Below are 21,793 nucleotides of genomic sequence, written 5' to 3'. Positions count from 1 at the left end.
TTGTCCCTTGACCCGGGTGTTGACCGGGCTGGAGAGCATGAAATTTTCATGGCAGGTTTTAAACACAGTCATCTGCAGCACCGAAACATGTGGACCTGACCATAATAAGAACAGCAAAAGCCTAATGCTGCCAGAGCTGGCTTTCAGTTCCTCCTCCAGGCCTATAGAAACAACCTTCAGACAATATTACAGTAATATGCTTTAGATGTAAGTGTGGAAAGTAGGATTTTGTCAAAAGTATGTGTACAAAATGAATAATTCTTCAGATATGTATGCTTCACACGCCATGCACTTCTATGTTAATCAACAATTAAGAGCCAACACTTCTTTCCTACTTTAATTTCCTTCTAATCAAAATGGAATATGTGACTGTGAATGGCGCCCCTTCACTCAGTACGCATGAGCTGTTCAGTAAACACCAACAGCCCGCTGAAGTTATTCTAAACTAATAATGCTAATAATTAGTAACGGCGTGCAAAGCGCCTGTTAGCATGCTAGTGGCTTATTATTCTGTGGGGCTGGAAGGCAGAAAAATGCTTATTACCCGGAGGCCTCCTCACTCGCACTTCTCAACCGTTCTTGATGTTGCAGCCTTGAATTGCAGTTTTTTGCGTTATTAATACATTTATGGTTCATGGTGGTTAAAAATACACAGCCTTTGAATGCTTACGTGCAATTGACTGGGCCAGGAGTGAATGGAAGTTGTTGTTTTTAGCTTGAAAGTCTGCTGACTGGCTGACACACCTGCAGCGAAGTTACTTCAAAGAACTTCTCTGCTGTCTGTGCCGGGGCTCGCTCTCTCTCTCTCTCTCTCTCTCTCTCTCTCTCTCTCTCTCTCTCTGTCATCGGTGTCTCTCTCTCCCTCCATTTGTCTGAAGCCCGATTTTCAAACACCCCTTTTTGCTATGCTGCTCACATGCGTACAAACCAACACGGCTTGTGGCTTGAAGGCAAAATGCATGTACAGATGCGTGCAGATATGTGAAGCCACTCGCTCAGAGAGACACACACAACATTAAGACAAACGAATGCGCACAAGCACACTTTGCTGTAGGTCAGTGCACATGGAGATACACACATAATAAACGCATGTAGCACCAAAGATGTAGCCGCACTAAGACGCTAACTGATCAGACCAAATGCAAAATAAACACATTATGAATCATTCTGTTGTTTATCTGTCAGGTGCATCAAAGAAAACAAACCTTCATGGATGTCAACACAGGCCTTATTAAATTAAAAAAAATATTACTTCAAGTGAATGATAAAGTGTTTCAGCACAAAGACTTAAAGAAGATTTCAGGTCATGATCATAATGGAGCTTTGCGTATGAGACAAACAGCAGTCATGATATTTGTGAAGGTCGCGGTGGACAGACGTCACCCAGACGCCGTGTCTTTGAATTGTTTTTGGGTGAAATTGCCTCATTCGTCAGGCTGATCATGCCGAGGCTGCGTCGCTATTTATTCTACACTTTGCTGTTTATTGTATCATTTCGAACATTTTCCCTTCAGAAGTCGTGGATTTGTTTTTCTTACTTTTTGCCTTTGTAATCCGGCATGTCTAATTTGCATGAGAACACACAGAGACCCAGTCTGAGCAGCTGTGTGTGTGTGTGTGTGTGTGTGTGTGTGTGTGTGCGCGGTGTCTTTTCTTTCTACGTCTCTCCCACTTTTTCTTCCTCTCCTATTCTTTTTCATGTACGCTCTTACCTGTCTACCCCCCCACCGCCCTCTCAGTGTGACTTCTCAAATGAGGCTTGAGAAGGCAAATAACCAAGATGGGAAATGTGTGGAAATGCAGAAGTCATTAAAAAGCCAATTACCCACAGGTTCAGTGCAACAGGGAGGAGATCAGGGAATAGTGGAGAGCAGTCGTAAACCCAGTGATATATGGAAACCGAATAACTCTGTGTGTGTGCGTGTGTGTGTATTTTTGATCATCAATTTGTGAGCGTGTGTGTCGTTTGTGGGTCTACGCGGGTGTGAGCTTGTGTGTGCACCTCTGCTAATGTGCAGGCCACTTTAAACATGTCTGCACGTGAATCAGTGTTTAAGTATAAGTGTGTGCGCACTAAAGTGTGTGTGTGTGTGAGTGTGTGTGTGTGTGTGTGTGTTTGTAAATCAATGTCCCAATGAGAAACGGATGTTTAATTCACTGTGCCATAAATCTGTGTTGCAGGGAACAATATTAAACTTTATTGCCATTTTTCACGTTCACTTTACACTGCCTGAGAGTCATCTAACACACACACTCCTGCACACACTCACAGGGACAGACGGACTGTTGTAGTGTGTAGTAAAACACAATTACACATTAAATGTTAGCCAGTATGTGTGAAGTCAAACACACCTGGCTCTTACCTTCTGAATATGTGGACACACACACAGACACACACACACACACACACTGCCCCCTGTTTGAGCGATGCTGAGGTTTACCATTTCACTCCATACGCACACCAGTATCCACTGGTAATTATCTCTGGACACCAGAGATGCAGGCAAAGATCACGTCCTTACACTCGTCACATGCACAGATAGAATCCACGCACACACTGAGCAACGCTGAAGACCCACGAGACCGTCTTCATTAGAGGGAAATATCACTGAACTTCAGCTGTTTTATGAAACTTTTATGAAAAGGCCAAACTGAGTTTTAACTGCGATGCATGAATTCTGCTTTGGTGCAGATTCGGGATTTGTTGTTGATGATCTTGGCGGTTTTAGGCGATGCCTGCAGCTCCGCCATATTCACTGCAGCTCTTTTCGGACGCCGTGTTTTAGATGGAGAGCCAGGCAGGAAGTCCCACGCAGGAACAGCACAGAGAATTTTCAAAATAAAACATCCTGTGCAAATAAATTAGACCCAAGATAATCACGGAATTACCCTTTAAAACAACACTGGGCTTAACACTGTGCTCTGTAAAGTGGTATGTCCATCCTCTTAGGTTAGCGTTGTAGCAAGAAACATCACATCACACTGAGGTGAACGAAGAGCTCATGAAGAATTAGTCGCAGCTTTACAAATGTTTGAAGAAGTCAAATAGTCGTGTTGATGTTGTTGCAGGTGTGTGTGTGTGTGTGTGTGTGTGTGTGTGTGTGTGTGTGTGTGTGTGTGTGTGTGTGTGCGCGCCTTGTACACAGCAGCTCATTGCAGCTCTGAACAAACTCCAGAGGGAGAAAAAACATCAGCAGCTTAACAAGAATAGATGTTCCCTTTTCTTTCACCTCTTTCATTGTTCGCTTTCTCCTTGATAGCTTTCATTTTTATCCATTTTGTCTTTTAGCTGCTCTTTCAATTTTTTTAGTGTTCTCACAGTTGAAGCGGTCTCTTCTTTTTCTGTCCTCCATCTATCACTCTCTCCTCTCTCGCTTTCTTCTCCTTTCTTTTCTCCCCGTTGATGCATCGTGACGCCTCAGACACACACGTTCTGCTAGCTGCATGCTGTTTCGTCCGACACACACATCGATGGATGAAACGCTCGGGTGCAGAGCGAAACAGAGGACGACCTCTCATCCATTGTTTCTGGTGTCAGCAGTCACATGCTTGGTCTTCGATCTCCTATAGGTCAACACACCCATGACCCCCACAGCAAGGGCTTTTGGGATTTAGAGTTCCCACGGGTCAGATCTGGCACAGGGATTTACTGTATGGGTTCACGTCTGTAGGTGTGACATATAGGCTCACTACTGATTACCTATCTATGAGGAAACCGAGAGGTTTTCCCTAAAGGCCTGATCAATAATGCCAATCTGCCTGTCTTTACCGCCTTATTAGGTCAGGATTATAGCAGCTTCACGATGGCCTGCGGGCGCGTGTGTGTGTGTGTGTGTGTGTGTGTGTGTGTGTGTGTGTGTGTGTGTGTGTCACCTATCCATTTCTTCTTTATTTAACAGCACAAAGCTCAATGAGCAGGCTCCATAGTGTGAATACAGATGAGTGTGCAGGTGTACACATATATATATCCACATATATGACTATTCCTCCAACCTGAATGATGAAACGGGTGAAATCATTTGTTACTGCCTTCCAAAATTAGTCGTGAGAGTTTTCTGTCAATGCTGGATTGGGAATGTATTTTGTAATACTCATTTGTGTTGGTTTTAGAAGCCTCTTAGAAAGGATAATCCTGCAGATTACATCCAGATTGCAGTCATTTCCAGTTGTGTCAGGATGCATTTTATTCCCCTTGTGGTTGACTGAAAGGTCCTTAATCGAGAAGCTAAGTCTCGCTGATTATTGACTAGCCAGTTTATTAATTAAGAGAATCACCTGTTCAATATGCTGATGTGAGTCTGTGTGAAAGTGCTGAGGTGCTTCAGATGGAACAGCCAGCCAGCAACATGCTCCTGTATCTGATCCAGATAGTTTCACTTCAGGGTCTCTTAACTCATTCATAACAAACCTCTGTGGTTACAACATATCCCCTCCTCAGCGCCATCATACCCACCTGTGAGCCTAATTAACATTTGGATTTCAGTCGAGCTGTGACGCTTGTTTTTCAGCGACATCCAGCTTCATGTTCACATCAGGGAGCTTCCCAGTGCAACCACTTTGTTACTGGTGGCACATGAGCAGCTCCACTGCATCATGCAGCTACGTACTTCGCCCCACATCCTCAGCGCGCCCACCCGGAGGTTTCACTCGTCTTCTCAGAGAGCGTCACCACTGAGTCTGTGAGCCTGTGAAGCCCGTACTGTTCATGATGTTGGGCTGTTCAAACAAACCTGATTTCTCTTAATAGGAGACAGTAAAACAAGTCAAGTCCTTTTAAGGAGGATGTTTGCAGTGCTGCTCATAAGACCTTTGAGTAGATTTGCATCTTTTACAAATTTTAGGCATTTTTTTATTGTTACTCCCCAACAAAAACATATAGTTCACATTAAGGATTCATATTTTAGTATATTTTCCTGCATCTTTGCTAATTCTTAATGCATGATTGGCCTGCAGTGAGCGTAGATTTGCACTTTAGTTCCGTCTCATATTACAGCGCCTGAAAGCTCGCCTCCATTGTGTGAGCTCTGGTCACTATTGACTTACGCAGGAACAACAAGCCTTTTAAAGACAGAGAAGAACAGTTGGCGTATAAGAAAACATGACAGAACAGTAAGATGAAGTTAAAAAAAAGAGCTGCGTGATAGACGTTTCCAGGCCACATGTGGACACACAGTGTCTCGCTACGCCATCAAGTCACATCTCCATCGCTGCGTTTCAAAAACCCCATCGAAATTACAAATGTAAACCGAGCTCTTAGATGCTGCGAGAACTGCGAAACAGATCCTCGCTCAGAGCTCAGAGGACGTCTTAATCCAAAACACGACAGACACAAAACAGCCGATAAGGAGAATGAAAGAGAGATTTAAGAGCTACACAGCCAAAAACCCGCACGCTTTGAGCAGAGACCCCAGGGAGCCATTTGAGCACATCGCACTCTGAATATCTTGCATCGACGTTGTGTTTCAACAGAAAATCTGGGCGTGTAATTGATCTTTTAAAGGCTGATTTAGTCTGCACTTATTTCTGCTTTCATGTCTGAAACAGCATTGTTTGGTAAGAAGTTTATCATGGAGCCTATTTAAGTTCTTCGTCAGGGTGCTGAGCATATTTTATCTCCTTTGATAAGATGCAGACATATTATATTTTTATGCATGAAGAGTGTATGTATAATCTTACCTTTGTTTATGGATGTTTTCATGCAAACCCCTAAAGAAAAACATCCTGAGGTGGGCTGCCCGGGTGGGAACTGAACCTTCAACCCCGAGTGTTAGCGCTTTGATCGTCCCACTAAGCTCCAAGTTGCCAACATTTGTTTCATCATTGTGATTTCTTTCTTTTATTTGCCTCCCAAATTCCCTTTTGCCCCCAGGCATTGGCAAAGTGTCAGACTTTGGCTTTTGTGCTTTGTACAAATGAAGAGACGCAGGCAGTCACAATGTAAACCAATGTGAAAGCATTACGGGAGCTATTTACGAGGTGTGTGGAGAGTGACAAAATTCCCCACGCATGCACGAACACACATCCACACAGCCGTGTTTCCATCACTTTTGGGTGCATTACATAGACTTAGAGTCATTTCCTGGAGACTTACCATTACCACTGCTTGCCTAACCCTTATCTTAACCTTAACTCAAGTCTTCACCATTAAATTTACGTTCTGGAGACTTGCCTTTTGTCCCCATAAAGAAGACGAGTACCCACAATGTGACTGTGTAAACAGATTTATGTCCTCATAACATGACTAATACATGTCTCACACACACACACGCACGCACACACGCACACACGTGGACACGCCACCTGCTCCATTTGCTGTAACAGGAGTAAATGAATTAGATTTTGATGCTTTAAAAGCTTTTTTCTTTCGACTCACATTGAAAGTAAATTTCACTCTAATGGCGAGGTGTCTGTGTTTACATGCCACTGATGATGGAGAGAGACAGAAAGACAGGAAGCAGAGAAGACAGTGGGGAGGAAGAAGGATGGATTGTAAATGGATTTTTAAAAAAAGGGACAGACGGGGATGGAGGGGAAAGAAAGGAGGGTGGAGGCGGTTAAACAGAGGGAGCGAGAGCTCGCGGCACATGCTCTCATTCAGGCTGATGAGTTGTTTGCATTTATGGTTTCGCCCATTGCCCCGATAATGGTACTTCAGTTATTGATTTGTCACTTATCAGATTACTACAAGGCTAAAAGAGAGCGAGAGCGAAGAGAGAGAGAGAGAATGAAACACAGCAGCAAAACAGGGCATGAAATACTCAAAATGAAAGAAGAAATTCAAGAAATTACATTCAAAAGCATATTTAGTACATATATAACAATGTCTTTCTACACCCTTATAGAAATATATTCTGCAAATATATGTACAAATACGCATAGAGAGGTAGCTCTGATAGATAGATGGTAGGGACGAGGACAGATAAAGAAAAGACAGGAGGACAGTCCTTCATTCCAGCGGCTGTCAGACTATTTAACTCCAGCATCATTCAATGCAGCGCTGTGTGGACGCTGCTTCACATCGCAGCATCACAAACCTACTCTTTGCACAACTACGTACATCTTATCCATCTTATGTTATGTGTCGTCACACATAAACTCATAAAGGGTTTTTTTTTTTAATGCCGTTAAAACAACTAAGCAGTCAGACTTTTCCACTGCTGAGGAAACAAAGGAACGGAGTGATGAGCATGTGGAACAGAAAAGGAGAACAGGAGATGAGCTGTTCAGGGATCTGATCTCCAGCTGTGTTCAGCGAGGCAGATTGTACCATTAACCTGGTTTCTGCATTCATCCGGACATGCGTATACAATGCAAATGATATGTTTCCAATAGCAGATATAAAAGGCAGAGGCGCGCTTACATGACAGAAATACATATGAAAACAATAACAATCAATGAATATGAATGAGGAAATGATGACAGGTGCAGGAACAGGAACGTTAAAGAGAGACAGATCCAGCAGACAGACAGACGGATGGATGGATGGATAGATGGATGGATGGATGGACTGATGGGCATGTAGGTAAGTAGAGAGACATACGAACAAATGATGGATGGGTGGATAGTTGTGGAAAGGAAGGGAAATGAATGAGTGTTGGCAGGAAACCAAACGAGCAGCAGCAATCAGGGCATGAAGAGGACGATTAGAAACTGCTCTGGTTGGTATGAGCTCATGCACCTGTATACAATCCTGCAGCTTTGATTAAACGGCATCTCCGCTTATGTTTGTGTGTGTGATGATGATGATAATGATGACGCAGGGCCATTACCCATTCAGGACACTGAACATATGGGTTCCAGTGTGTGTGTGTGTGTGTGTGTGTGTGTGTGTGTGTGTGTGTGTGTGAGTGAGTGAGTGTGTGTGTGACCTCGGGGGAATTCTGTGTACTAAATGTGTGAAATGGGCCGAGGACCAATGTGATGTTTGTGTGTCTGACTCCAGTGATTCCCCTTGCATTGCCTTTAATAATGATGATGAAGATGACAGAGATGATGAAGATGAGTCATTTTACCCAACAACAGTGGATTTTGCCATCCAGCTCACCACAGCTGATGCTCCTGTATCGTTTCTTTCCGCCTTCCTTCCCTCCTTTCCTGTCTCCTTCTCATTCCCTGCTTCCTTTCCTCCTTTGCTTTCATCCTTCCTCTCTTACTTCCCTTTCCTTCCTTTCATTATTCCCTGTTTTTCTTACTCATTGGAGAAAGGAAGATGGAAATAAACTGTGTGGAACGTACAAAGCAACCTGCAGCTGCTAACAGAACAGAAATGACAGCTAACACGTCCCCAAACCATCTTAAGTAGGAATTTGGGGTGATGTGTGTGCATGTGTGTGATACCTCATTGTCTTTAACCAGCGTCCCACGCTTTCATAACCATTTTTCAGCTCCTGTAAAGGGACTCAGTAACCCCCCCCCCCCCCTTTGATTCTTCACAGGCACTTCTTGGATGTCACATCAATGCTGTACATAGTTGCATCAAGCCAAACATGCATTCAAATATTATCCACTGGCTCTTTATGTGTTCAAGTGCAACATTAAACACTCCAGCGTGGATAAATCTTTACAGACTCATCTTGAGACTTTTCACATTAGACCACAGATGAAAGACCTTCAGTCTGGTTGGAAATCTGCTGTATTGCTTTAAAAGACAGCCCAGACAGAGGACGAGAAGCTCAGACTGACACTGTGAAAGGCTGATGGAGAATGACTTCCAGCGTGCAATATTTATCTCCCTCATTTAGAGCAAAGAGCGAAACTTTGACCAAAGCATTGAAAAGAACTTTCAGGAAGTGCGGTTCAGTTTTTCTCAGCAGGGATGAAACCACACCTTGTTTATTTCATGTCACTGCACCAAAACACCACAATTCATTTTAAAATGATGCGTCCGTGCCTTTAAACTTTAACCTGAGCTAAACTGTGCTGAATAAAACATTCAAAGAATATGTTTACTTACAACACCAGCAAGACGCAAAGTTATCATGAAGTCACTGTTTGATTTAAACATTTGTGTGCAGGTGTGTGTGTGTGTGTTCCTGCACATGATGAGCTGTAGTTTGCAGTGTATTTTGTGTGTGTGTGCGCACATGTGTGTGTGTGTGTGTGTGTGTGTGTGTGGGCGAGCGAGTGAGTGTGTGTTGTGTGTTAACTGGCCAGCCTGTATTACTATTGATCTGTGTGACCCACCTTTGTATTGATCTGAGAAAACCCCACTGTTAACCAGGTTTTCTCATTTCCTTCTTTCTCTCTCTCGCGCACGCACGCGCGCACGCACGCACGCACGCACGCACGCACGCACGCACGCACGCACACCTGAGAAACAAACTTCTGTCACAGTGTGAGTGCTACAAAACATTTATACCACACACTCTGCTAACACTTAAGTGCGTAAGTTTAAAAAAATTTTAATGCAAAAACAGTAAAAAAAAGCAAAAGACAAGCACATAGGCTGTCATTTGGAAAGGAGAAAACAGCTTTCTGTGGATTACTGTCATGTTGTGGACTTAATATCTTTACTGCAGTGAATTGTTTGGAACTTTGATGAAGTTTCCAGTTTTTGTTTGTGTGTGTGTGTGAATTTAGCTAATCCCTGTGTATGAAAATAGTATTTCAGCACTTCTTAGTGACGAGTCTGTAGGTGTGAACCTTCTTTTCAGCGCGAGACACAAACTGTATTTTGAACTCGCTCAGTATACACACGGGCTGAATACTACTTTAAACTGATAATCGCTCCTGTACAGATGCACTGCAGCAGCTGGGGGTTAAATATTTTGCCCAAAGACACTTCAGCGGCTGAAAGACACAGTCGAGGCCTCGGCTGCTTTTTGTTGTTGACGGGTTTGGAAAAAACAAAATCTCAAATTCTCAACAGTTGTGAAAACAGCTGGTCTCGTGTGGCAGTGTGTGCTGGAACGTTTGTTGCACTGAGTTGACCCATTTATTTTGATATGTGTGTGCGCTGAAGGGTGTGTGTGTGTGTGTGTGTGTGTGTGTGTGTGTGTGTGTGTGTGTGTGTGTGTGTGTGTGTGTGTGTGTGTGTGTGTGTGTTGACATGGAAGACAGATTCATCAGTTTTTCTCACGTTAACAGATTGCACCTCTCTGACCTCACAGCTGGGAAACAAAGTGTGAAATGAGTGTTGTGTGTATTTGTTATTGTGTGTGTGTGTGTGTGTGTGTGTGTGTGTGTGTGTGTGGTCATATTGTGTGTGAGACTGTGTGACTGAATGAAGGCATGTGTGAGTGATATTGCATCATATGGAAATGGATCTTTGTGACAGTTATATTTTGAAGTGCGTGTGTGTGTTTTGCATGTGTAAGTAAGTGCGCCTTTGGTATGTGTGTGAATGTGTGTGCGTGCATGTTATTCTTTTTGTTTGTGTGAGCATTGTAACACCTCTGCCTCCGCCACAGAGACAGTTGTCATGGTGAGAAGAGTCTGAGGATAACAAACATCACATTTATCGTCCGCATGTGGAGTTGACTCAAGTCAACATTATTTAAAGAAGGAGTTTTAAATGAAACAAATCCTTTCACAGAATGCTTCACAGAGCCGCAAAGGACACACAATAGATGGACTCGTGCATGTGCGGCTGTGCGTGTGTGTGCGCATACACACACACGGGGGTGAGCATGCGTGTACATGTAGGTGTGAATAAGAAATGTAATCAGGCTGGGTTCACTGTGGAAAGACCTGGTTAGAGACCCGGGCCAGATTACTTTAACACACACACACACACACACCTGTACACACACACACACACACACACACACACACACACACACACGTAAACACACACAGAACATCATTTCACTTCCATAATGAGACATGCTTCTCCTCTGCCGGCCAACCGCACAGTAATATAACTTCAACAATATCAATACACACAGACACGCTTATACAATACACTTGCACACACACACACACACACACACACACACACACACACACACACACACACACACACACACACACACACACACACACACACACACACACAGTGCTGCTGTGGATTAGTCCAATTTAGCAGAGGTAGAAGTGATGGATGAAATCTCTTTTCGACACCTGTATGTGTATAAAATATACAGCGTATGTGTGTGTGTGTGTGTGTGTGTGTGTGTGTGTGTGTGTGTGTGTGTGTGTGTGTGTGAGAGAGTGTGAGTGTGTGACTGTGTGGGTATATTGCCGAGGTGTAGTGCTCAGTGTGAACGAGCAGCTCTCGAGGAAGCTGAGAGCCATCGCCCTGCAGAGCCGGAGAGCCTCCACAGCTTTTAGACCTGCGCATGCACCAGTTTAAACGACAGCTGGTGACCGTATTTCACCTGGAGTTAACCCGAACCCTCTCTCAACAGCGCTGGTCCATCTAAACATCCAGTAATTACAGTTTTAATGTCAACATTTTGATACAGGACGCAGTGATTGACTTGTTATTAAGCTAATGTTAGCTAGTTACCTTCAGTGAATAATGTCAGCCTATCCTTTGTGACGGGATACAATGGGAAGAGATTTCATTCATTCTCTGTCACGGCTGGATGGAAAACACGTTAGATTTCAATGGCAGGGCTTTTCTTTTAGCATCTCTGTCTTTGCTGATAACAGCAGTCTACAATAACATTTTTAATACAGCAAACATGCCGTGTGTCTTTGGCCTACATTCAGTCAATTAAATGTCCGTCAACACAGAAGCAGAAATAACAACAATGATAATTATTATTATTAATAATTTAGGTGTATCTCATGTTTTGGGAACACCTCAATAAACTGTCTGAAACTGGTTGCGTATTGTAATATTTCTGTGTCGTTAACAAAGTAAAAAACATTGGTTTCACGTGCATACGTCTAAAACGATTGAGCTAGACCTGCAGGGGTTCGCTGGCTCTGCACGTCGATAATGAGAAAACCAGAAGGAGCAACACGAAGCAATCGGCCCGTTCTGACCAGGCAAGCTGCGAATGGGTGCTGCGCTAGAGAAAGGTTAAAGGTCGTTCCCAAGCCAAAGTCTGAAAAAGCACATACTCACACAGAAAAAACACAAGAAAAACTGGACACAGTGTGTGTGTGTGTGTGTGTGTGTGTGTGTGTGTGTGTGTGTGTGTGTGTGTGTGTGTGTGTGTGTGTGTGTGTGTGTGTGTGTGTGTGTGTGTGTGTGTGTGTGTGCGCGCGCACATGCACAAAACTGGAGTGTAGCGATACCATAGAGATTCAGGTTTTGAAGGATAGAGGAGGTGAAGGTCCAGTTCTTACTGCACTAACACAAACCAGCCTTTGATCCGGACCAACGTAGAGAAGGTCACGTTGCCTTTGGTGTTACTGTGGGTATGAACTTCAGACTTTTTTTGGGTGAAGGTTACATTCAGGGTTGTGTTGAGGTTATAGAAAGCCTCCAGGAAATGGATGTCCAGCTCTGTTTGTACGTGTTTGTGGCTCAAAGTTTGCTCCTTCTGTCCATTCCTCCCTCTCCAAAAGTCACTGCACTGGCCTTTAGAATCAAAATGCCATCACATCCAGGACACAGTCTGTGGCGATGCCATCAGTCATTGAGTGAACAGATGAAACAAATGTGTGTATTTTATTCTACTTTTACTTGACTTTTCTTTTTTATTCTATAGATTGTACATATACAAATATAATTGTGGCACAGTGCTGAATTTAGGAGGAGCATCGTGCTTCTGGAAATTCTGTAACATTGTGGAAAATTAACAGCAAATCTATGGTTTTATATTCTGAATCAACACACAGGATGGGATGTTGATTATCAATGCAGCGATTATATGCATTTACAGTCCCAGCACCATTAAAAAAAGAGATAAAAACCTTACAGAGGACTTTCTGCATTAATTCAGTACACTTTCACACCTATGCAATAGAGTGCATATGCAAACACAGACACTGTTAGAAGCCAGCAGTCACACCTGCTTGATTCAGTATCTCTCCTCTCCCACTCTCTCGCCAAATAGTCTCCCAGTCACTTCTAACTCTCAGTCCGGCTGATGGCAGTCAGCCAAATGGAGTCGGCCGACCCATAAAAGCTCCATCCTGTGCCATAAAGCAGAGACTAAAACACACTTAAACTGCGAGTCGACAGAGAAAATGTGTTTTACGTTGTGGCTCAGAACCCTCAGGGTGTGGATACATTAAGACGTTGATCTACGGCTGCAGTGAATTAAAGAGCTTCAAGTGTTTTTGCTTTTTTTGCTGCATCAAGCGTCAGCCGAACGGCGGACAAACCTGGTCGACCATATCTGCAGCGCACAAGTACTCTGAATGACTGGAGCTATTTGCAGCAGATGTCTGCCACGGTGGGAAGATGAGAGAAACATTTGCGAATCAGGAAGATGCTGAAAGAAATGATGGCGTGGAAACTGATCTGACCTTTTGATCTGCCTCAAAAAAAAAAAAAAAAAAAAGAAATGAAGCAAGTCTGACAAGTGTTGCCACCTGCTGATCAACATATGAAGAGAAGGAGACGACATGCAACTGATCCCAGAGTGAGATCATATTTATGCAAAAGAAAAGTATTTCGAGTTTGTAATTGGAACAAAAATGGACAAAACTGCTTTCTTTACTCGCGCGTGCAACCACACGATCCGTTCTACTGTATAAACTCACCGTGTCCGTGTAGTCCCAAGAGTATGAATAACACTGACTTCAGCACATGCTCGTGTCTGCAAGTCTTCACAAGGACATTTGTGTGCAGCTGAAAATCTATGAGCATGCAGGCTGTTTGGAGATTTGGATGATATCACCTCGCTGTGATACCACGTGACTGTGGCTTTAGAGTCGTCTGGGACTTTACTTGAATGGAAGCCACTGAAACCAAATGTAAAGCATTGGGGATTAATGCTGAACTCATATCATTTTATGAATTGTATCTGTTAGCACGGTTACTTTAACTGTCTCTGGCCTCTCTCTTACTGTCTCTGTGGCCGTAGGTTCCTTCATGGTGGTGAACGCGTCTGGCCGGGCGTCGGGACAAAAGGCTCACCTTTACATGCCCACCCTGAAGGAGAACGACACCCACTGCATCGACTTCCTGTACTCCCTGTCCAGCCGGGACGGAGCCAGCCCGGGCACGCTCAACGTCTATATCAAGGTGTGTGTGTGTGTATGTGTGTGAGAGAGAGTGTGTGTGAGGGAGTGACTGACAGGGATTGACAGATGAAGGGGATGATAGACTGAACAGGCAAACAAACAAACAAACCTCTGTTCTCTGTCAAGGAAGGATGAAGTTAGCCCTGCGGCAGTGAATGTTTATATAGGTGTGTGTGTGTGTGTGTGTGTGTGTGTGTGTGTGTGTGTGTGTGTGTGTGTGAGCGAGGGAGAGAGTGAGAGAATCACTAATAAAAGGTAAAGCAGGTAAAGACAGACCTCATCCAGTCCCTCTCAGTAAGGATAAAGTTAGCTGCAGTGTACTGCATTTGGTGGTATGGTTATCAGTGTGTTTGTGTGTTTTCATAAAGAAAATTTTAAATCAGACGACTTCTAATTTATTGTTTATTTGGACAGAAGGGCATGTCAAGAATAAGAAACGATGGCATTATTAAAACATTAGGGATAGGAACCAGAGCTTGTGCATGGACGGGTGCACTGATAGATTCTCTGTGTTGTCGAGCAGAGGCAGGTCTAGTGAATGTTTTATATCGTGGTCTGAAGACACTGACGGACAGATGGGTAGAATACGGAGCTGAGAAGCTCAGAAGGGAGCTGAGGGTGGAGGATGGAGGGTTGAAAGGACAGACTGGTGAGCTGGAGACCGAGGGAATTCAGAGATGGGTGAGACATGATGAAGAGTCAACAAATTGAATGTGAGGCATGAAGTAATGGACTAATCAATTAACTGATAAATAAGAGTTAGATGGGTTAGATATTAAAAATCCTACATTTACTTTAGTTTTTCCTTCAAACTCTCCAGTTTTAACTCCGGAAACCTGCAGGTTACCTGATCCCTGTATTTCTTTCCATCTTCCTGCAGGTGAACGGAGGCGCTCAGGGTAACCCAGTGTGGAACGCCTCTGACACTGTTACTGAAGGCTGGGTGAAGGCTGAGCTGGCCATTTCCACATTCTGGCCGAACTCCTACCAGGTAGCACACGCACGCGCGCACACACACACACACACACACACACACACACACACACACACGAACATTCATTCATTACATGCTAAATAAGTGACACAGAGAAATGATTAAGCAAACTTTTTCTAACAGAGCTGTCTGATTAAACTCTTCTTTTAATGTGTCTGAGATCTAGATTTACACTCCATAATGTGTCAGGCAGATGGTCAATATTTGACACTTCAATCGTCCTGCGGAGGCTGTTTGACTTTTTAATTGTGTCCCCCCAGAGTTGAATATTTGCTTTAATTTATGGACATGAACATTTGGCACGAGGCGGTGCAGTAGCTGCACGTGTGAAAGGTAGAATGAATTCGATTTTTGGAAAATTGACAATTTTCATGGCAGACAGTTTGCAGTGTTAGTAATAACATTAATGAATGATCACTTTGTGCCATTAAGTGGCCCAGTAAGTCATGCACATTACTGGGACTCTGGAACTGGATCACTCAACTGGAAGGTTGCTTTTATTAAGGTCATCAATTGCATGCATGATTTTCCCGCTGTGACGTGTGAAAATGTCTAAAAAGTTTGATTTGCTTCGTCAGAGCTGCGCTAAAGAAGGCCACTGGGGCCAGAATGAATAAAGTGAGATTATTCAGCTTAGTCCTGATGATCTGTCTGTCAGCTACCTTTTTAGTGTATTCAACGTTTAAACTTCAATGGGCCTAAAATTTCAAATTAACGCTCTGACAAAACCTGGATTTCACATGAAGGAGACGTGTGCGTGTTAAAGACAGTGTCTTTGTTAACTAAAGCCATGCAACCTGTGTCTTTTACACTCTCTGTAACGTTTATGGACAGATATTTATGCTGAAATGTGGAGATAAGCCTAATGTTGAGGTATTGTCCTCTGTGCAAAGAAAATAAAAAAATGTCAAGTCAACAAAATCAGGCTGGCAAAACCCTAAAAAACTAACATGTTCGTGGTTCAGTATAGCCTAAACTCATGTTTGACCATTGGTTGGAGCTGTGGATTGAGTTTCATCACTTAACAGGCAGTAAGATGACCAACAGGCCTGCCTCCCTCAGTGTGTTCCTTTAACATCGTAACACAAAACTGCTGCCGTGTAATGACTCTCTGTTTGTCTTGTGTGTGGGTGTGTGTGAATATCAGTCTGTTTAAGATGCAGAGACATACACCGCTGTGTTGTTTTATTGAGGTAGTACAAAAGGGACTGTGTTTAGCTAATGACTGAGCTGTGTTCCATGAATTAAGGCACCCATGTGGCGCGCACACAGATCTGAAGCACAAAGGTAACCAAAGTTCATTTAATCTGTGTGTTTCCCTCCATAATGAGGAGTCATCTCCCATGGAGAAATGATGCTTTCTGTTCTAAAAAGGACAAAAATATACTCATAATAAAGCCACAAGCAGCAATTCAGGATTCAAGGTCAACAGAAAGAAGCAACTCAATCGGCCAAAATTAAAGCCGCGAGCAGCCACGAGCAGGTTTCAGGCTTCGCAGAGGTGAGCAAAGGCACGTCAGCTGTCCAATCACACACGAGTTTCATCATCGCAGCCGCAAAGCTCCACCGTTTGTCCCTCCTTCATGGAGGTGGACATGTTCAGGAGGTAGCACAAGATATCTCCACTGAGTTCAGTCAGGATCGCTCCAAGGCATCTTGAGTGATGAGCAAATATGTGACAGACCACGGCCACTTAAGATTGAACCCCAGAACATGTACACATAATATGCTGAATTATGTGCGCTGGGTTTTGAGGTACACATTTTTGGCATCTGTGGTGCCCCTTGTGGGTTGGGTCAAAAGGCGCAATCACAAATCTGTCTGCTACTTCAGCACCACGGACAGCGGCCTGGATTTATCAGTGAGCAGCACAGTGAGTCTAACAAAGCTTCAGTCAAAGGATCAGTGAGTCAGGCAGAGCCGACCAACTAAACAACCGCTCTGCTACGAGGGGATGGAGAGGGGCAGGTGGCAGGTTAACAAGTTTTGGTCATTTTGCTAACGAGGCGGATGGCAGCCCCCTCAGATCGCCCACTGACTCAAACTGAAAGTAGAGCAAATTTCAACTTTAGATAAAACAATGTTTTTCTTAATTTGATACAGTTCTGGTCTGTGGCCATGTAAACACAGTCTGAACTGCAAGATGGGATTTTTATACCCACTGGACAAACAACTGCCAAGACTGTGTGTTAATTTGATAAGAAAAACTTGCAGAACGGCGAGTTAAGCAGCCAGCCTAAAGTTAGAAAGTTCACAGATTATCATCAGCATTTCTGACTTTTCGTCAAGGTCGCAAACGTGTACCAACAAGTGTTAAACATGAAGCTAAAAAAAGAGCAGAGAGTCGTGAAAAATCTACATTCACTTCAAAAATCAGCATGAATGTATGTTTATAAGAATTCTAATAGATATATTCAGCAGATTACTTTCTAAAATGAATGTGAAGGGAGAGAAAAATCTGAATTTTGCACACAAAGACCTGTCATAACAACAACAACAACAACAACAAGAAAAAATACTCTACCAGTGTCTTCCCTTGACATGCATACCAGAGAGGGGGGGTATTTTTTGAAGGAAAGGAAGAGAGTAAAGTCTTCCCAGACGTCTTTAGTATTCAGACTGAGTCGCAGCTTATACTGCTGAGGATCCTGACAAGTACAGCACAGAGGTGTGTGTGTGTGTGTGTGTGTGTGTGTGTGTGTGTGTGTGTGTGTGTGTGTGTGTGTGTGTGTGTGTGTGTGTGTGACTATGTGTGGGTCAGAAGTGCATGGCCCCTTGACAGCCCTGCTGACTGCCTGTCACCCTGTGAGTGCGAGTGTGTCTGGGGGAGAGAAAATGTTATAACAGAGGAAATAAAGGAGTAGAGTGATGGAGAGAGAAGACACAAAAGAGCAATCAAAAGAATAAGAGTAGAAAAAGAGCTGGTGGAGAGAGAGAAAATATACAGAGGAGGAGAAGGAGAGAGGTTGTTGAGAGGAAACTGAGAGAAAAGAGAGGGAGGGATTGAGGATGGAGGGAGAGGGAAGAGCAGAGAGGAGGAGGCGTGATAGAAAAACACAAGAGAGAGAAAGGAGAGGATGAACAAGAGGATGAGAGAGAAAAGATGAGAGGAAGCAGGAGGAGGCGCAGCATATGTGGCTGGCATAAGGATGGAGACAGAAGGATGAAGGGATTAAATAAAGAAAGGAAGAGTTGCTGACTTTCAGCGCAAAATTCCCCTGGGGTTTCCATATGAACTTTGCAGGGGCATCAAGATGTTGCAGTGTCTGGAAGAAAGAAAGTTGTTTTTTTTTTTTTCCTCAGACTCGTATAGAAAGCTGTGGCTCAATGTCTTTCTTTCTTTCTTTCTTTCTTTCTTTCTTTCTTTCTTTCTTTCTTTCTTTCTTTCTTTCTTTCCCCTCTCAGGTAATATTTGAAGCAGTTTCAGTTCAAGGCCATCCAGGTTTCATCGCCATCGACGACATACGAGTTCTGGCTCACCCCTGCCGTAAGTGACTGTGTGCGTGTGTGTGCTCGTGTGAATGTGTGTGTGCGTGTACGTGCATGCGCGTGCGTGTGTTTCATAATGGTTGACCCTGCACCACTGTAGCCCCACTGAGCATCATCTGTTTTATAGCTATCTCCCTCTCACTCACACACACACACTAAGGCTGTGTAAAGGACAGATTGTGAGCCTTGCAGACAGATTGCAGGGAGCCAGGAAGAAGGTCCAAACTCAGGGTCTTCATCACTCAAATCTGACAGAAACACTTTGCTTCACAAAGCTCGGGCGCGCTCGCTGCAGCTCTCTGTGGCCTGCTTACAGCGCTCTGTGTCTTCAGCTGTGCTCGCCCTCATTCTCACTGCCGGTTATTGGCTGTGTGTGTTCAGTTCAACCTTTTCTTGAATGACACAAAACATTATTTTATTATTCATAGATAATTCATAGATTGTTTTGGAGCATTTTCCCCTCCCTCTCTCTCTTCTTGTTATTTTGTCTTTTTTTCCCCATATCCCCACATGTCCCATACATCCCCACTCAACTCAGCAGCACACACACTTTTACATCTTTCTTTCAGTCCCTTTTTTTCCTCTGAATGGCTGGCGCAGAGCACGTAGCTCATCTGTGCCAGTCACTAATCAGATTAGTCAAAGTGGGTGAGTAAATGGTGGAGAGCAAGAGGATGTAGAGTAGAGGTTCACGCAGGAAGAAAGAAAGTAAACAAGAACACAAAAATGTGAATCTATGTAAAAAGAGGAGTGAGAAAGAAGAATGTACAAAACAAGAAAGATTACCCAAAAACAAGCTTCTTATCTGAGTCCTTGTGATTTGAACCTGACCATCAGCGACAGGGCCAATTATCATCGTTAAATGATCGATGCATACCCTGTTAGGCTTATTTCTGTCTGCAGACAGTCAAAATGAAATTAACCAGTCGCTGGCTGGTTTCAATGCCAGGACAAAGTCACCCAGTGTCTGGCAGTCTGTCTCACTGTCTGCCTGCTCATGTGCTGTGTACCATCACATAAATTTCTCAGCCTCTCTCCAAACAACAATGTTAAGTCCCGTTGTGTTGTTCCTCCAACTGTTGTTTCTCATTGCTCGTGGCATCTGCTGTTATAATCCAGTGTGAATCTACCATGTCTTTAATAACAAGATGGCATCTTTCAACAGCCTGCCAGCTGCTTTAAAATGCGATCGTGGAACTTTTATCACTGCAGAATATTCTACCTAATGTTGACACAGTGTCTGCTTTCTGTCTGCTGTAGGTAAAGCGCCGCACTTCCTGCGTCTGCAGAATGTGGAGGTGAACGTTGGTCAGAACGCTACGTTCCAGTGTACCGCTGGAGGGAAATGGTCTCAGCATGATAAACTCTGGCTACAGGTTCGTACCCTCTTATCAGTAAATATGAGCGTGAATGATATCAGCAGCGTACGAGCAGGACTTTTAGAAAGGGAGGTCAGAATGCCCTGAATGTTCGGATACTGTAAAACTGTGATAACTGACGAGCAATTATGTTTCAGTGGCGGATTTTCAGTGTATTTTCTTTTTCTGTTGATTTAATGCTGCACTGTGGCACATCCCAGTCTAGTAGCTTGTATATCTATCAGACAGTCTAGTAAGCTGTACTTAATGCAATAGAAAAATTTATTATTATTGTAGGTTTACACACATTTTTTTAAGCATTAATGCACTTCAAGGTGTCCAAATATGTCAAAGTATGCAGTGAGACATTGGAAAAGAATGCCAAAAGTGCCAAACAGTGATTAAACCCTTAACTAGAGCTGTATGTGAGGCTGATGTATGATTTGCATGGACCCAGCCAATCAGAAACAAGCAGGGTAAGAATGTATCCATTGATTCTGTAATAAATAATATATATTATAGAAAAGGCCAATGTAGCAAATAGTTATGAATTATTTATACCATTTTATTCAAAAAATAAAGGAAAGTACACCGTGGCAGTGATTCTCAGCATGTCCTGCTCTGTCTCAGGATTGATTAAAAGTTCTTGTTCTGCTTTGCACCAATGACTCCATCTCTGTGCAGATGATGTGCGTGTGTGTGTGTGTGTGTGTGTGCGTGCGTGCGTGCGTGCATCCATTCCTTTGTGCTAATTCTCGTTTCAATTCATGTACATGGGAAACTTGCATGTTTTCCCTGCACATGACCGCTGAGCAGCAGTGATCCTCCTGACTGTAGGTCAAAGCATGTTCCTCCAAACTGGCAGATAATATCTCAGCGGCCAGAGGAGACTGGATCAGGAGATGTGGGGATCGCATGCAAAGCAGAAAGTGGCAGCAGCACACTTTCCTTTAATGTCCGATCGGCTCCGTCCTGTGTTGCACTTTCAATAACTCTTTTCTGTAATCTGTTCCTTTGAGTCCAGAGCTTTATTGACGTGTGATACTAAATTGTTGTATTACCAGTTTAAAGGGCCACAACTCTAGTCTTCTCTCTTCTCTTCTTCTGATGCATCTCTAAATACATTAGAGCTGAAAAAGTCAGGCTCTGTTCAGTTGACTGAGGAAGCAGCCATCATCAGTCAGAACAAGGCTTTTGCCAACATTTTCTCATCTGTCTCATGCATCACGCAGCAGTGGAACGGTAAGGACACGGCGTTGATGGTGACCAGAGTCGTGAACCACCGCCGTTTCTCAGCTACCGTCAGCGTCGGCGACACGTCCCAGCGCAGCACCAGCCGCTACCGCTGCGTCATCCGATCAGACGGCGGGTCCGGGGTGTCCAACTACGCCGACCTCATTGTTAAAGGTACGCTCTGCTGTTTATCCAGTCTCACATGAAGTATAAAGAGCAGCGCTTGACAAATGTGATCAGTGTGGAAGCTGTGAAATGGTACTTCTTTAATGTAGAGAAACAAGCCTGGGTTGCGCTTGTGTAGTTGAGTGTGTGTGTTTGGCTGTTGCTCATTAGTGCTGCGAGAATGCTGAGGATTGAATACTGAACAGACTTCTGAGTAGTGACTAGAACTCACAATGAGCCCTCTTTCACTCCGTTTTTGTCTGTCTCCGTCAGTCTTGCAGTTCATTTTCCTCCCCTGTCCCCTGCGGCTCATGTTCCCTTCCTTTCTCTCAGGGTTTGAAATAGATACCCACACTTTGTTTATTTCTTTGAATGCTGGAAACACTTATTATATTTTTAGAGGCTTCACATGCTCCCAGTCACCTAATTATAAGGTGGTAATTTTGTCTGAATGGCACAAAGTTAG

At 43.7% G+C, this 21,793-nt stretch overlaps 1 protein-coding gene across 12 annotated transcripts in view; it reads left to right on the top strand.

The window, feature by feature from the left end:
• The window catches only part of ptprt (protein tyrosine phosphatase receptor type T), a 320,800-nt gene that overhangs the window by 76,719 nt on the left and 222,288 nt on the right, over window positions 1-21,793 (top strand). For all 12 annotated transcript variants that reach the window (XM_070992933.1, XM_070992915.1, XM_070992925.1 and 9 more), the window contains exons 3-7: window positions 13,929-14,089; window positions 14,969-15,079; window positions 18,488-18,569; window positions 19,832-19,947; window positions 21,162-21,336. In XM_070992933.1, coding sequence (XP_070849034.1) covers window positions 13,929-14,089; window positions 14,969-15,079; window positions 18,488-18,569; window positions 19,832-19,947; window positions 21,162-21,336 — 645 coding nt within the window. The remainder of the gene's footprint in view (window positions 1-13,928; window positions 14,090-14,968; window positions 15,080-18,487; window positions 18,570-19,831; window positions 19,948-21,161; window positions 21,337-21,793) is intronic.

Source organism: Chaetodon trifascialis, chromosome 3 (genome assembly GCF_039877785.1).
Source record: "Chaetodon trifascialis isolate fChaTrf1 chromosome 3, fChaTrf1.hap1, whole genome shotgun sequence".
NCBI lineage: Eukaryota > Metazoa > Chordata > Actinopteri > Chaetodontiformes > Chaetodontidae > Chaetodon > Chaetodon trifascialis.
Note: the sequence above shows the minus strand (reverse complement) of the source record. Positions and strands in the feature narration are given on the sequence as shown.